The following is a 17184-nucleotide window of genomic DNA, read 5'->3' as shown; positions in this document are numbered from 1 at the left end:
ATTTCAATGATTGATAGAAGATTAAAAGCTCTTGCTCCCATTTTCTCCCCAGGATTCCTACCACCATCACCCCACCACCACCACCATGTTCACAAAGTTCTGGGCCCTCTGAGCCCCGCTCGATGTCCCACTCCTCCCTCCCCCCAGGCAGGGCTGACAAAGAGGATGCCGGGTCCTAGTTACCGTTTGTGAGTTTTCTCCTCCAGATTTTCTGCACAGAAGGCCTTGACTTCATAGTCCACACCACAGGCCTGCAAGAAGATGGGGTAGACTGGGGAACAAGGTACGCCCCAGGCTACAGGAACAAGGATCCCTCCCACATGTGAAGAAGTGGGAACTGAGGCAGGACAGGAAAGCACAAAGAACCCAAGACCTGGGTCATGAGAGCTGGGTTCCAGTCCACCGTGTGACCTTGGGAAAATCACTCTTTCAGACTCATTGTCCTCATTTGTAGAGATTAATTCGATCATCTCTGAGATCCCCTCTAGGTTTGACACTCCATGTTTTACTGTTCCTTCCCATCCTGACATCCTAAGTTCTATAAAAAGAATTCCCATTCTTTTCACCTAGGTACATCACAGGGTTAACTCTGAGCAGGCCATTTCCATATGGACAGTCTCCATGCCAATTCTACCCCTCAGAGAACCCAGGGCTCACCCAGGGTGAGAACATTCTTACTGCCAAACTTCATTCTGCTGGATTAGACACAGAAATTTCCTGAAACAAATTTCAGGTAACAAAAATCAGCTCTAATGTGCTGGAAAATACAGAAGCTGTCTCATCACCCCTAGGAGACAAGAGGGTTGGGTAGTTATTTGACAGATGAAGAAAGTGACAGCCTAGAAGGGGGGAAAAGGCATTGCTTTCCTTTATTCCCAGAGACCTCAGAAGCCAAACATACGAGGTCAAGTTTCAGAACCACAGAATGTCAGAGCCCAGGAGAAACCCTAGAACACAAAACATCGGAGTTGGGAGAGATATTAGGGCATTGAATGTTGGAACAAAGAGCACAGAATGCCATAGCTAGAAGGAACTTTAGGCTATAGAATGTCAAATACAAGAGACCTTAGGGCACAAAATGTTACACTTGGAAGAGACTTGAAAATATAGAAGGTCAGAACTTGAAGGGAACTTAGAGGTCATCTAGCATGACCTCTTCATTTCACAACTGAAGAAACTGAGGCCTGGGAGAAGGGAGGTGACTTGCCCAAGGTCACCCAATTAAAAGTAGGTTCCTTCTTGGTTCTCTGAAGGCAGGGAGGGGAGTAGTGGCCCAAATAATCCAAACCACTTGATAAATCAAAATGAAACCAGGTCTAATTAACTTTGGAATGGATTATAATAATTTTTGGTTACAGCACATCCTGATTGTGCCAGACTTGGGCTCATATCAGGATGAATCTGCCTTCCCGAACCACTCCTTGGCAGATACAAATATTTCCTCTCTTCCTTCCCTCTAAATCCCTGCTGATCCCTGGCCTGCCAACCTACAACGTTCAGGAAGTCTTCCTTGACCACCTCAATCTACATGGCTCCCACCCACTTCTGTACCACAATTATAGGAGCAGCTCTTCCAAAACCTCAGAGTCACAGGCCCTCACAGTCAGAAGAGACCATGGGAGCACCTAGTCAAATGAACAGAAATTCCTTCTACAACAGACCCAACAAAGAATCACCCCCATCCAGCCTCTGCTTGAAGACCCTCCCTCCCTTCCCCCATCCCCAGTGATAAGAAGCTCACCTTCTTCTCAAGCAGCCCAATCCCTTTCGTGGGCAGCTCAGATCATGTGAAAGTTTCTCCTCATATGTAGCCAATATCTGCCCCACATATACCATCCCACCTCTCTCCTTCCCCCACTGCTCCTAGTTTTTTGTTTTTTTTTTTTCTCCCCCTGGGGCAGAGTGAGATAAATCTCCTTCCTCTTCCCTGGGCCAGTCCTTCCAAGTCTCGACCCACCCCACATGCTCCTCAGCTAAACGTCCCCAGCTCCTCGAATCCCAGTTCCTGCGAAATAGCCTCCAGACCCCTCACCATCCTGACTGGCCCAGCCTAGACACTCTCTAGTTTGTCAGCACCTTCCTCACCCAGGACTGAACACAATGCCGTAAGTGTGATCTGGCCCGCACAGAAGGCAGTGGGGCTGTCACCTTCCTTCCCTCTACATGTTAGATTCCTGTTCCTTTAGCCCAGCATCCTATTCTCTAGGGTTTGTTGTTGTGAGGGGTGTCATTTTATTTTGATTTTAGCTTCACTTTGCTGACACACACCGAGTATAGAAACCCATGAAAAGCGCCAGGTCTTTTTCACATGAACTGCTGTCTACTCATGCCTCACTGATCTTTTCCTTGGGCAATTGATTTTAAGATAACAAAAGTAATCCTTTATAGAATTAGAGCTAAAGAACGGAACGGTGGGGGCAGAAAATGCTTTAGAGATCATGCACTTCGTAGAATCCCAGAATTTCAGTGCCTGAATTTCTTTTCAGAAAGAGCACTGAGCCCCCGAGTATCTGAACAGAAAATCTTCTCTCCATCTTCCCCAAAAGGGCTCATCCAGCCTCTATTTACAGTCCTCCAGTGATGGGGAGCTCACTACCTACTGAGTTAGTTCTACTGCTACCTTGAATTTCACTTCACTACACCCTGGTACTTCATGCTTCACCCTCACAAAGGTCCTAGGGGCTGCTGAAACTACTCCCATCCTTTTCTGCCCAGATGTGGTCATCCCACTTCCCGTCAGGTCCTTGGGGGAGATGATCGAGAACTCCAATCCCAAAGGCAATGAACAAAACTGGACTTACCTTCCCTGTGTCCTCAGGCCCAGGCTGCAGTGTCACTGAACAGGGCAAGTTTGGAGGGATCTGCAGAGAAAAGAGCTCAGGGTTAGCAAAGGCTTAAGTACAAGCTCCTCCATCAGACCAGGGTTTGACCGGTTTCTCTCTCAGGTAAAGGCCATCTCTCTCCGTCTCTCTCTCCGTCTCTCTCTCTCTCTCTCTCTCTGTCTCTGTCTCTCTCTCTCTCTCTCCAGGTACTTTCTAAGAGAAAGGACAACATATGGTATCTGTCCTCCACTGGACCAGGACACCATGGTTCACTCCCCACTGCCTAAACCAGGACCACACAGCATTGGAAATAAAGACTTTGTAGTCTTAAGCAGGGATGATGGTGGCAGTGGTGAGGATGGTGACAGTGATATCCCTTCCCAGTCTCTCACCCCCACAGTCCTACTGAGCTGAATAGGGCACATTCTCACTGCTAGGAGAGGTGGCCCATTAAGCCTAGGTCCCAGGAGGGAGTTGTTCCCCAGGAGGTGCCAGCTTCCTCCTAATGCAGCAGGAGCAAAGGTGTTGATGGCCCTCAGGCTAATTTTACACAGCAGTTACTGAACTCTTACAGAGCTGAATTTCTTCCTCCTCCTTTCCCCCTGCTCTCCCCTACCCCACAGGACCCTGAAATCAGGCTATGAGTTAAGGAGGTGTCACTTCTGGCCTGGTCTAAGCTTGAACAGAATTGTACCCATAAAACCTTTCCGGTTCCACCTGAGATTCCATGTGTGAACCTGGACCTGCCTTTTCCCCTCTAATGCCTCAGTCTCCTCATCTAAAAACATGTGGCTGGTCTACTCAGTCTCAGATTCCTCCTAACTCTCATAGCATATGCTCTTAAGGGCCCTTGTAGCTGAGACACTGTAGGGCATCGTCAAAGGTCCCTTCCAATCCTAACATTCTATGGTCTATCCAGGGGTGGGAAACTTGCAGCCTGGAGGCCACATGTGGCCCTCTAGGTCCTCAAGTGTGACCCTTTGACTGCCAAAGGGCCACACTTGAGGACCTAGAAGGCCACATGTGGCTTTGAGGTTGCAGATTCCCCAGCCCTGGATGCTCTAAGGTCCTTTCCAACTCTGAGCATCAGTGAAATGAGGGCATGGCCAAAATGACCTCTGATTTCCTCTTTAGCTTTAAATCCATAGATTTATCCAGATATCCAAATCTATAGACCATAGTCCTAGGATCACAGGTAAGTCACCTTGTCTTCTTGGGATGGACTGGATCACTTTGGAGGTCCCTTCTCTAAATCTATGACCCAAATCTGTTTCTGAGAATTCATCACAAGAACATTGGCTTTTAGGGCTGTCACACCAACCACACTGTTGACTCATCTTGAGTTTGTGGCCAATGAAGAAAAGCCTCAGGGTTTTCTTACATGAACTGCTAGCAGTCCAGACACGCCTCCCCCTACCTGTACAGCTGACTTTCACTTTATGCCTGCTTCATTTAGATTGGGTCCACCCTTCCAGCCAATTAAGATCTTTTTAGATCTCGATTCAGCAATCCAAATTGTTAACTGCTTCTTCCCAGTGTTATATTATCTGCAAATCTGCTCTGGGCACCATCTCTACCTTCACCCAAATCACTGACCAAAAATGGTGACCATCCCTGAGCTGAGCGAGAAAGGAGCTCTGGGGCAGTTTCTAAACACTGCCCTCCTTAGGATCATGGTATTTAAAGCTAGAACAGATCTCAGGGAATCATCAGGTTCAACATTTTAGGTCTTTATTTTACAGATGAGGTAAACGAGGATCTGGCCTCTGTGTGACCTCACAGATAGTAACAGACTTAGAATTAGAACTCAGGTCATCTAAATTCAAATTCAGTGTTTCCTCAATGTGCTCCTTTCGAATACTCCTTGCTGACTCTGAATCATCCAGCTAGTTCTGCATCCTTCCCTCCTCTTGCTTCCCCCTAACTCCTCCTTTACCTTTCTTTATTTCCTCACCAGTTCTATTCCTGGCTTTCTTTGGACTTTAAAATTATATCCTCTCTATGGCTGGCTCATCCTGGAGTCCTTGGGGCTTTATTCCCTGGAAAAGCCTACTATTTGGGGCAGCTTGGTGGCACAGTGGATAGAGTACTGGCCTTAGAGTCAGGAGGACCTGAGTTCAAATCCAACCTCAGACACTTAACACTTACTAGCTGTGGGACCCCGGGCAAGTCACTAAACCCCGATTGCCTCACTAAAAAGCAAAACAAAAAAACAAAAAAAAAAGCCTGCTATTCCTGTGGCTGGCTCACCCTAGTACTCACCCACTCAACCCTGGTGGGCTTATAAGGCCCACCTCCCCTTCTACCACTAGTGAGATCCACCTGAAGCTTCCATTTTTGTGGATTAAGAGGCCCAGGCCAACCAAGGAGCAAGTTATGTGGTGCAGCAGATAGTGTCAAGCCTGAAGTAAGATTCATTTTCCGAATTCAAATCTGGCCCGAGACATTTACTAGCTGTGTGACCCTGGGCAAGTCACTTAATCCTGATTGCCTCAGTTTCCTCATCTGTAAAATGAGCTGGAGAAGGAAATGGCAAACCACTCCAGTATCTTTGCCAAGAAAACTCCAAATGGAGTCACTAAGAGTCAGACAAGACTGAAGCAACTGAATAACCACCACCATCAGGCCAACCTGCCTTCATTCCCCTCCCAGCCCAGTCCTGACTTTCTCTGTCCTTTAAAACCATGTCCCTGTGCCAGGTATCTTTATTCCTTTCCTGCCCCTTTGTAGCTCCCTTTTGTGCACTGTCTTCTTTATTAGAATGTAAGCTACTTAAATTTGTATGAACTAATGGTTCACCCATGAGTCCAGTAAGCAGAACCAGGAGAACAATTTGTATGGTAACAGCAATACTGTAAGGACAAACAACTTTGAAAAACTTACAAACCCTGATCTGACCAAGCACAATTGACTCAAGGACTCAAGATGAAACTCGACCTACCTCATGACAGAAAGGTCATTAAGACATGCTTTTGGGATATGGCCAATGTAAGAATTTGTTATATGTGACTATACATGTTTGTAACAGAGGTTTTGTTTTTCTTGCTTTCTCAACTGAGGATGTGGGAGAGGAAGAATGTGAATCCAAAAAGAAAATAAAATTTAATTTAAAAAAATGTAAACTCCTTGAGTGAGGGAATATCTTTCTTTTTGCTTACATTTTTGCTCCCAAGACTTAGCACAGTGCCTAGCACATAGTTAGCATTTAATAAATGCTTGCTTGATTCCTTCCTTTTGTTTTCCTCCCCTCACCTTCCAACTATCACACCTCTCACCCACAGCTCACCAACTCTCTCTCAAAGGGGATGTGTGTGTGTATGTAAACATTCAACCCACCTTTCTCCATCTTGCCTAATCAGTTAATAAACAAGGATGTATTAAGCACTTAATAGGTGCCTGGAATTGTACCAAGTGATAGGGAGGAAATAATCCTTACCTCAGGGACCTCACATTCTAACCAGGAAGACACATTGTGAGAAACTTTGTGGAATGCCTTGCTAAAATCTAGATATCTAAGACATTTCCAGGATCTCTCAGTCTAGTAACCCTATGTCAAAATAAGAAATGTGGTTAGTTTGGCATTATCTGTTCTTGGAGGAACCATGTTGTCTCTTGGTAATCACTGCTTTCCAAATGCTTAAATGAAAGAGGCAGCTTTCCAAGTATTAGGTAATGGTCAAAAAACAGCAGCAGCTAAAGCTGGACAGCTCCTTGCTAGGGTGACCCTGTAATTTCTTACATCACTTCATTTGAAGGAGATCTGAAAACTAGACTTTAATGGGCTGGGTAGTATCAATAATGGACAACTTCCTGGAGACCATAAAATCCAGAAAGGAATCTTTGAGGCTAGGAGAGAACCCAGGGATCCCTCACCTCAAAGGTGAAGGGGTAGGCATGCTCTCCCAGTTTCCTGATGAGCCGTTCTTGGAGCCGAGTGAGGGGCCTGTCTTCAGGGGCAGGTGGGAAGGACTGGATGTTGGCCACAAATAGGTCCTTGCGGAAGGTCAGGCCCAGCACATCCAGGTCCTCCCGGCCATAGCGGAAGGCACAGGTCAGAGTCACATACACTGTGGGGGAGAAAGAAATGACAAGAGTCAGAGAGTGAGCGAGTCCCCTCAGGCAGCAGCAATCACATCTCCCCGAATGCCCTCAGTCCATTCCTGGGAAGCCAGGCCACAGCAAGGTATCCAGCATGGAGGTCCAAGTCTTGCAACGTCATAAGGGTGGCCTCCTACTCTACAGGGAGGTTGGGGGTGAGATGCAGGGGGACCACAGCCTGCTATTCCTTTCCCAAAAGGAGAAAGCAGCTAAAGCCTAAGCCCCTATGTACAGCCTCATCATACCTACTGGGAGGAGAGAAAAGGGTCCTCATAATATCCTATATATTAGACTTTGAGGCCTTTTTTCTCCTACTAGAAAATTAACCTGAGATGACAGGGACAGGGGAGTTCAGGAAGTCTTAGGGGCAGGAAGTATCTTAGCTCAAGGAGCTTGGTAGAGATTAGAAGAGACTGGAGGTTCTGGGAGACCCAAGGAGGGAAAGAAATGAGATGGGCTAGGGGGATTTGGAGGGACCCATCCAATCTGGAGAAAGATAATGGGACTTTTCTAAGACCAAGCAGTTGAAAGAGGGTGGTATATACAGGAGGTGATATGGATTCCAGGAAGGAAAGATGAGGGAGGCTGGAGTTTAGAGAAGCCTTTTTCCCTTCTTCAGTCCCTTCCTCCCATCATACCCCCAGCCTCATGCCACATCTCAACTTGGGGGGCTTGGTAGGGCTAAAGGAAACTGAGAAAGGCTAAAGAAAATGCAGAAAGTATGATGATGCCATGGAAACCAGAAAGAAGAATACTGACAGAGCTGAGGACCTATTGGGAGATTTGTCTAGGTCAAGGACTACTGTCTGAGATTATCATTTGGTAGGGCTGGATGAAGCTAGGGAAAGCTAGGGGAGGCCAGAGAAACCTGGAGGAGGACCGAGGAAGTTGGATAAGGCTGGTGGACACTGTGGGGCCCAGTGAGAGAGGTTATCAGAAAAGACCTGGGAGGGTTTAGGGAAGCCAATATTACAACAACTAAAAATAACAAGAATAACAGCATTTTGGATTTATATAGTACTTTAAGGTTTGCACAGTGCTTTACATAGGTTATTTCATTTGATTCACCATAACAACCCTGTGAGGTAGGAACTATTATTATCCCCATTTTAGAGATGAGGAAACTGAGGCCTATTTACACAGGGAGAAGTTGGGGAGGGTCTGAGTTCTAGGAGTTCAGTGAGGGGTTACAAACTAAAAAAGGTTGGAGAGCCCTTAAGAGTTTAGTGAGAACTGAGGAGGGATGAGGTTTAGAAGGCCCTTATGAGCTGGCCAAAGCTAGAGAATGAGCATAATCTTGGGAGACTTGAAGCTAGAGGAAGTTAGAAGATTCTGGGGTGTCCCTAGGAAATAAGGAAGTTAGTAAAGGCTAGGAGAATCAAGTGGGAGAGGACAAGCTAGCCTGGAGAAGAATGAGAAGGGGGTCTGAGGTCAGGGGTCATGGTAGGGTCTAAAGAAGTCGGGTGAGACTGGGAGTCCTTAGGGATGGCTAAGGGAATGGAGGAGAGGCTGGTCTGGTCTGAGGGCAGGCCTTTGCTGAGCCTGAATGAGGGAGGCTGAGAAAGGCTAGGGTGAAAAGAGGACAGAGGAACATAAGTTGGTCCAGGGGAGGTAAGGCTAGAATAGGCAAGGATGAGGAGTGTTTTCTCCCTCATTTATGGGGCTGGATGGCAGGATGGGAGGCCAAGGATCAGGAGAGAAGAAAGGGGAAAAGGAATTGGGACAGATAATCAATACTGATGTCTCCTTGAAACAGGGAAGGAGAGTATAAGGGAAGTTAGGAGTGGGGCTGGACCAAAAAATGAATGGGGAAAGAGACAAGAAATCACACAGAAGAGGTCTGGGAGGGAAGGCAGGGCAGGAGACTCACCTCTCCTCTCCTTGAGGTACTCAGGATCCACCAGAACCACACCATCTGAAAGAAATAACAGTGAAGAGGGGAAAGAGGGAAGACCCTAGACCCAAGTGCTCCCTAACCCTCTAACTCTACCCTGTAACCCAAACCTACACGCACAACATTCCAAACCTGAATTCACCATCCAAAATCCAATCTCACCATCCTCTTCTTGAACTCACCAACTCAGGCTCCATCTAACAACCAGACTCTGGATCCCAATTCCCACTAACCCAATCCCAAATTCATACAATGAAAGCTCCTTGAGGTTAAAGACTTAATTTTATCCCTAGAACCTAGCCTGCTATGTAGTTGTTAATTAATTCATACATGTTCAATTAGATTGCATTGAACTGAGTATATCATCTACACCAAAACTAATCCAACCCTACATTTGTCATTACCACCCTGAAATTAGCAATCTACCCCTGAGCTCGAAACCCATTAACCCAATGATGAATTCTAACCAATACTATTATAATCACATCTTCAACTATCCACCAACTCTATCTTAAACTCCAATCCCACCAACCCTGCTCCCAATCCCAACCTACCTCCTCAACCCCATCCCTGTTACAAACCCCAATCACCCCAATCCCACCAACATCACCATGAACTCACCAATCCTAACCCAAATGCCAATCCTATAAACCTACTCCACCACCAAACACATCATCACCTCCACAATGAATCCAAACCCACACCAAACATCATCCCTACTCTAAACCTCAAACCTTTCTACCAAACATTCTACCAATCCATCGTCTCACCTCAAATCTCTAATTCTACACTGACTCTTGACCTCGGAACCTGCCACCCTTATCCTAAAGTCATCAGAATCCCAGAATGCTACAGCTGGGAGGGGTCTGAAGAGGTTGTCTAATGAAGCTCTACCTTGTGTTAGAGATGAAGAAATTAAGCTGCTGATGGCAAGATCTGGGACTCAAACCCAGGACTTGGGGTTGTTTTCTATACTTCTTTCCAATCCTACCTGAAAACTGTACCCCTGCCAAACCCACCAACTCTACCCTGATTCAGTAAAACCTACCTTGACCCTGTTGGCATCCCTCAAGGCCCAGCTTGGATAAAACCTTCTCCAGAAAGTCTCCAATAACTGCAAGTGATCTCTTCCTTCAGCATTGTATCTGTCCTTTTCTAATTGACATTCTATTTTTCTGTCCGTGCATTATCTCCCCCCACCAGATGGTTTCTCATTTATCTCGGCATGTGCCCCAGCACTGAGCATAGGACCATGCACAGAGCAGATGTTTAGTGAATGTTTGTTGGATGAATGAATGAATGAGCAAATGGACCATGAACCTACCAGCCTGAGTCTCATACTCTCAGCCCATCCTACGCTGAGCCCTGGAGCTTGCTGCCTGGGGCATCCTTAAAAGGTTGCCCCACGGGTTCATCATGGGTTGCCCTGCCTCTTGTCCTACTGTCTCTGAAGGATAGGACCCTTTCTCCTAACTGGCCAAGTTCCCTATCCTGATGCTAAAGCCCTAAGCCTCCCTTAGTGCCCTTCCCAGATACCACGATGCCAGAGCCAAGAGAACCCATGGAAGAAAGGAGAGTGGAAGTCTCTGGAGAGAAGGCTGCTGTTCTCCATTAATTCCACAGTCTGACTTCCCTTGCTCCCTGGGCTGAGTCAATCTCCCCAGCCAGTGCATCCCAGAGAGGCTCTAGCTCTAGAGCTTCTGAAAAGAGGGCAATTTAGAATCATAGATCATGCAACAATAGAAAGGCATCACAATCTATGTAGGACATGCAAGGATCAGAGCTGTAAGGGACCATATTAATAAGAGCTGGCATTCCAAGAGGACTTGGAAACTTACAGAGCATGCAACACCCATTATCTCATTTGAGTCTCACAGTGACCCCTGGCAAGCAGGTACCACAGATGTTAACATCCCCATTTTACACTGGAGAGACCAGAGGCTCAGAGGGATCAAATGACTGGCCCTACACCTGTCAGAGGTGGGATTTAAACCCAGGTCTTCCTGACTACGAGTTCTGCTATACCACAATCGATACCATCAGATCTGTTAGGGACAGAAGTGACCTCAGAAAGTCAGGGTTGACAAGGAGGGGACTTTAGAGCAAAAGACACCAAGTCTCAGGGCTGTGAGGAATCTTAGAGGTCATCTAGTTCAATGCTCTCAATTTACAGATAGGGAAACCGAGACCCAGAAAAAGGGAAGAGGCTTGTCCAAGGTCACACAACTAATAAGGATCAGAGCTGGGACCATGATTCAGGTGTCAGGATCCCCAGGTCAATGCTCCTTCCATGCCACCAGCTGCCTCTCTTTCTCTTGCAGGGGAGAGAAATTAGAGAATGAAATTCTTTTGCAAATGTATAATCATCAGGATTTGTTATTAAATATGTTTCCAAAACATCCCCAGGGACAGAAGATAACACAGCAGCAATATCTCTCCCCTCCCCTTTGTCTCCCTCTGTGTGTGTCCTGTCTTTGTCTCCCTTTTCTCTGTATGTCACTCTATCTTTTCTCTCTTTGATAGATGTGTGTGTGTGTGTGTGTGTGTGTGTGTGTGTGTGTGGAGAAAGAGAGAGATAGAAAGACAGGGAGAGAGAAGGGAGAGAGAAGGGAGAGAGAAGGGAGAGAGAAGGGCGGAGGGAGGAGGGCGGAGGGAGGAGGGAGGAGGAGAGAGAGAAAACCATCTTCATCTCTTGTTTGTCTCTCTCCCTTTCTCCATCTCTTTTTGTAATGTGTTTTCTCTTTCTCTCCCCATCTACATCTCCCTGTCTTTTTCTGTCTAAATTTGTAATTAAATATGTCAATATTATTATATAAATACTATTAAATATTAAATACAAATCCTCTCCCGCATCTCTCTGCATGTGTGTGTACACAATGCACATATCCCCTCTTTCTCCATCACTGTCTCCGTCACTGTCACAAACCCTCAGAGGTGAAAAGAACCTTAGAGATGAAAGGATCCTAGAACTAGAGATAGAAGCAAGGCTATGTCATCTAGTCTACAGATGAAGAAACTGAGGCCTAGGGAGGTTAAGTGATTTGCTTAAGGTTCCGCTAGTAGCAAGCGTCAGAGGAAAGGCTTTGCTTTGTGATATGCTCCGATGACAAAATCACTTCTACGTCTCTGTCCTTTGACTTTACTCACATATTTACTCTCCATCATGCTCTCCCTAGTCTGGTTCCTGGATTTCATTACATGAGTATGCCGCCTTCTTTTTTTTAAAAATTAATTAATTAATTTTAATTTATGGAATAAAACAAGCATTTCTATAACACAGTATAATAAAAAAAGGTTGCACTTGAGTATGCCTTTTTAATATACTACTATATGCTACTTTCTGTGCCCCTCCCCCTTTATATCTACCCTATTTCTTTTAAATAAGGTATGCCTAGACAGAGCCATGGTCCAGTCATGTGGCTTGGCCTACCAAGTCTTGCCAACACCTATGAAGTCAAATTTGACCCCCTGCATTAGGACTGTACCTCCTCTTTGCTTTTTGCCTAAGCTTTTACCATTATTACAGCAATAGGGGCCTAGACCAAGATAGTGGCTGCAGAAATGCAGGAGGAAATGAATACAAGAAATGTTGTGGAAATGCAAATATTGTATAGCATGGCAGATGAAGGGGTCTGGGAAAGAGAAGTGTCAGAGATCACCCCAAGGTTAGGAACATGGGAGATAAGTATAATACAGTGGCAAGAAAGAACATTGGCTCTGCAGAAGACCCGAGTTCAAATACCACCCCTGAGGCTTACTACCATGAGCAATCACTGCCTTCCAGGGCCTCAGTTTCTTCACTGGTAAAATGAGAAGGTTGAACCAGATGGCCTCTGGGGTCCCTTTCCCATAATCCTATTACCTCAATTCTGGTTCTCTGACTCCAGAGTCAGTGCCCTCGCCACTGGACCTTAATGCTGCCCATGTAGTTCAATGCCCACTCCCATTTTATGGTGTAAGAAACAAACTCAGAGAAGGGAGTGTTTTGCCCAAGGTTATACGGCAAGTCTCAATCCTTCCTACTGCTGCACAGCACCCTTCCTCTCCTCCTAAGTTGGCCTCAGTCTAGCTGATGTCTAGTTTCTCAGCTTCAAGTCTCCAGCCCTCAAATACCCCAACCAACAGGAACTTACCGACAGGATCGACTATATCGATGTGGTCCACAAAGTCTCTCTTTCCCAGGTAGACTGTGAGCTAAGGGAGAGAGACAATGAGACAGTGAGAGGATGTGGGCCAAAAAGCCAGATGCTCTGGCCAGCTTCCAATGGGGGTCCTCACCAAAATCCTAAACCAGGGGTGGGGCCATGAGGCCATATGCGGCCTTCTAGGTCCTCGGGTGTGGCCTGTTGCCTGAGTCCAAGGTCTACAGAACAAATCCTTTTATTAAGGGCATTTGTTCTGTAAAGTTTGGAATCAGTCAAAGGGCCGCACTTGAGGACCTAGAAGGCCCCATGTGGCCTCGAGGCCACAGGTTCTCCACCCTTGTGCCAAACCTGTACCCCACTAACCCTCTCCCAAGGATATGGGTGGGACAACCATAGACTAGCAGGCAGGGTAAATCCCTAGGAAACAGGAAAAGGAGTAGACAGAAATTCTGAAGGGCAGAACTTCTGGGGACAGAGCTTCCAAAAATTGAGTGTATCCATTCCTTGAGGTCCTGGGGACAAGTTTTTGGGTCTCCTTATGACCAGAGCTCCCTAAAGGTACCTCCCTCTCAGTCAAGGCAGTGGTGAGCTGTAGCAGCTTAGGGATGGGGGAAGGGAGGGAGGCAAATGCTACAAATCTGGGCTAGATTTATCATTTTGTTGATGATCTAGACTTAAGAAAATGATGAAGAAAATGTTAATAAAGCAGGTTACACTTAAAAGTGTGTTGTGGCTGTATTTTTTCCCCCAGAGAACTAGTTGTTAAACATTTACCAGCATACCACTGGACTGGAGCCTCCCTGAGGGCAGGGCATGTAACTCCCTCTTCTAACTCCAGTCCATTTTTTTTCTTAGATGGCTCACCATGTAGACTTGTATCTGGGTCACAGGGATCAGGGAGAAGCTAAGGGTGGTGGGGGGAGGGAGATGGGGAAATAATACTTATTATTACTATTATTGTTTTTATTCAGTGAGGAGAGGAGAGCAAGTGGTGACTTTGATATACTGCACTCACCTTTCCATTTGGACTTGCCTTCTTGAAAACTCTGTAAGAAAGGGAAAAAGAGAAGGATCACATGTTAGCAGGGCCTGACATGAAGTAAGGGAAGGGCAGCCCAGCCTACCTGCAGGAACAAGGAGATGGGGCTAGGACTTGTAGAGAAGTCATTTAGTAACTGGGTGGCCCAGTGAATTAAGCGCTGGTCCTAGAGTCAGAAGGACCTGAGATCAAATCTTGCCTCAGACACTTGCTAGCTGTGTAACCCCAGGCAGACACTTAGCCACTCTGAAACTCAGTTTCCTCATCTGAAAAATGGGGATAATAGCACCTATATCCCCAGGGTCGTTGTGAGAGTAAAAGAAGAGAATATTTGTAAAGTGGTCTGAAATTAAATTGAATTGTTTAAATCACTTATAAATTTTTGCTAATTATCACTTTTTCCTTTTGTTTCATTTTATTTTTTTAATTACCAAATCTATTTTCTCTCTCTCCTACCTTCTCCACTACAGAGAAACAAAAAATTCTTGTGACAAATATTCATAGTCAAGCAAAACAGACTGTCCAGGAGTCATTCGCAATCATTCCTCTCATTAGAGAATTGCTTCCTCATTTGACAGGAGAAGTAAACCGAGGTCAGAAGAGGTGGAGCAATCACATAGCAGGTCAGTGGCTGAGGCTAAGTAGGCCAGCCCTTAATCTTTGGGGCTCTTTCTACCAAAGAGCACTGAAGGCCTTCCCTCCCTCCTCTGCTCCCAGAAAGGTCCTTTCTGCCTCCTGCTTCAGAAACAGGGCCCAAATCACATCATGAACTAAACAGATGTTTGTTGAACTGGATTGAATGGAGTGATGAAACGCAGATTAAAACAAGTGAGGTTTCATCTCACACTCAGCAAATTGGCAAAGATGATGAAGGACAGAAATAGTCAATGCTGGAGGAGAAGATGGGAACACTAATATGTTGTGGGAGGAACAATGAACTGGTCAAACAATTCTGAAAAATAAACTTGGAACTATTTGAGAAAGTCCCTCCAAGGTTTTATACCCCTGGGCTGGCCATTCTACTACTGGGCAGAAACCCAAGCCAGTTGAAGACAGAAAGAAATGTCTAAATCTACCAGGATACATACAGAGACACTTTTTGTAGCAGTAACAAAATGAAAACACACTTTACTGCCCATCAACCAAGAAATGCTAAACAAATCATGGTGTGTAAATATAATGGAATAATATTGAATGGTAAGAAGCTACAAATAGAAGCAATTCAAAAAGAGGCAAAGACTTGTATGAATTGTCATCGAAAGAAGAAAGCAGAACTGGGAGAGCAATATGTACTCTGTCTAATAATAATAATAGTAACTAACATTTATGTAGTGCTTTGAGGTCTACAAAGCACTTTTACATGTATTGTCCAATTTGCTCTTCAATGACAACCCTGTTTGGCAGGAGCTATTGTTACCTCTATTTTACAGATGAGGACACCAGGGTTGAGAGGGTCATAGAACTAAGAAAGTATCAGAGGCAGGATTTGAATTCAAGTCTTCTTGGCTCCAAGTTCAGCACTAGACAATCAGTTGAGCCCAGTGGTTGCCTCCATATACAACAATGTACATGAAAACACTAGAGGCAATCAGAGAGGACTCAGATTAAATACAGTGACCAATCTGGGTCTTAGAGAACAGATGCTGAAACCTATTTCAGCCGTCTCAGCAGAAGTGCTGGACTACAGCTGAAGAAAGTTGCTTATACTATCAGACAAGGGTTTTGTTTGTTTCCAGATGATTTTGTTTAACTATTTTTCTTTATTACAAGGAAGGGAATTAGGGGGGAAGGGAGGGTGCTATACCTGGAAATGACTTCAGAAAAATAACAGCAGCAGCAACAATAATAATGGCTAGTATTTGTTTATATAGCACTTCAAGGTTTGCAAAGCACTTTACAAATATTATCTCATTTGATCCTCACAACTCTAGCCAGTAGGTGCTATTATTATCCTCATTTTCCAAGTAAGGAAAGTGGAGTTGGAAAGGAGTAAAGGATGTGCCCATGGTCACACGGCTAGTAAGTATCTGAAACGGGATTTTAACTCTGGTCTTTCTGATTCCAGGCCTAGAGGTCTATTCATTGTACCACTTAGAATAAATAAAATTTTAAAAGGCTGAATTAAATGACCAATGGCATGAAACAAACTGGAAGGAAGGCATAATGAGAGCAAATAAGAACAAAAGAGAAATAGAGAGAGAAGAGGAGGGGGGGAGAGAGAAGAAAGGAAAGAGAGGAGAGAAAGAGAAAGGAGAGGGAAGAGAAGAGGAAAAGAGAAGAGAGAGGGAGAGAGAAAGAGGAGAGAGAGAAGAGAGGAAGGAAGAGGAGAGAAGAGAAAGAGAGGGGAAATAGGAGGAGGGGGAGAGAGAAGAGAGAGAGAGGAAGAAAAGAGACAGAGAGACAGAAATACACAGACATGGGGGGAGGGGCTTGCACACCCACTAGTTTCTTGTGTTGGATTTCTCCTCCATATGATTCCAGAAAAGCCTTGATGTCACCAGAGAAACATTTGAGTGACATTAAACTCCAGAAGCCCACGCAATGTACAAGCCTCCAGTTCCTTCGGTTTCATGCCATCACAGGCCCCGAGGGTAGAGAGGAAGCTCAGAGCACATCTCGGCTCACCTCCCACTCGGTGCAGGAATCCCCTGGGCAGCCTGCTTGGACAACTCCAGTAAGGGGGAGCTCCTCACTTCCTTCAGGCTGCTTGCTAGAAAGGCTTTCCATTCTTCTGAGCAGAAATCTGACTTTCTGAGATTGCCCTCTCCCTCCCATTTCTGCTCCCGGGACCAAAGAGAACAAGCCTAAATAACCCTTCTTTTGCAAGGGCCACCCTTCAAGATATTCTCGGATTCCCTCTATTAATTATTCCCAATTTATCTTGTACACTGTGCTTGTTTACACATACTGTTTTCTCCCTCATGAGATTCTGAGCTCCTTGAAAAAGGGGCTTTCGCCTGTTTTTGTATCCCCAGCACTTAGCACAGTGCCTGGCACATAGCAGTCGTTTAATAAATGTTATTGATTGATTGAAAACAGCTTGCGTGTATCTATGTGTGCTCCGCCCTCCCCCCTGCCGCCAGCTCCAATCTTCTCTCCTCCAGACTAACATCCCCAGCCCTTTCACCCACCCTCTTGTGGGTGGCAGGTCTCCAATCCCACATCCCCACCCTGATCTCCCTCCTC

At 45.6% G+C, this 17184-nt stretch overlaps 1 protein-coding gene across 10 annotated transcripts in view; it reads right to left on the bottom strand.

Moving 5' to 3' along the window:
- The window catches only part of ARRB1 (arrestin beta 1), a 114167-nt gene that overhangs the window by 21619 nt on the left and 75364 nt on the right, over nt 1-17184 (bottom strand). For all 10 annotated transcript variants that reach the window (XM_027848198.1, XM_027848202.1, XM_027848200.1 and 7 more), the window contains 6 exons: nt 13975-14005; nt 12948-13008; nt 8791-8835; nt 6696-6889; nt 2802-2861; nt 184-251 (listed from right to left, as the gene is read on the bottom strand). In XM_027848198.1, coding sequence (XP_027703999.1) covers nt 184-251; nt 2802-2861; nt 6696-6889; nt 8791-8835; nt 12948-13008; nt 13975-14005 — 459 coding nt within the window. The remainder of the gene's footprint in view (nt 1-183; nt 252-2801; nt 2862-6695; nt 6890-8790; nt 8836-12947; nt 13009-13974; nt 14006-17184) is intronic.

Source organism: Vombatus ursinus, unplaced genomic scaffold (genome assembly GCF_900497805.2).
Source record: "Vombatus ursinus unplaced genomic scaffold, bare-nosed wombat genome assembly UNPS02005659.1, whole genome shotgun sequence".
NCBI classification, from domain to species: Eukaryota; Metazoa; Chordata; class Mammalia; order Diprotodontia; family Vombatidae; genus Vombatus; species Vombatus ursinus.
This window is presented reverse-complemented; position numbering and strand designations above follow the sequence as displayed.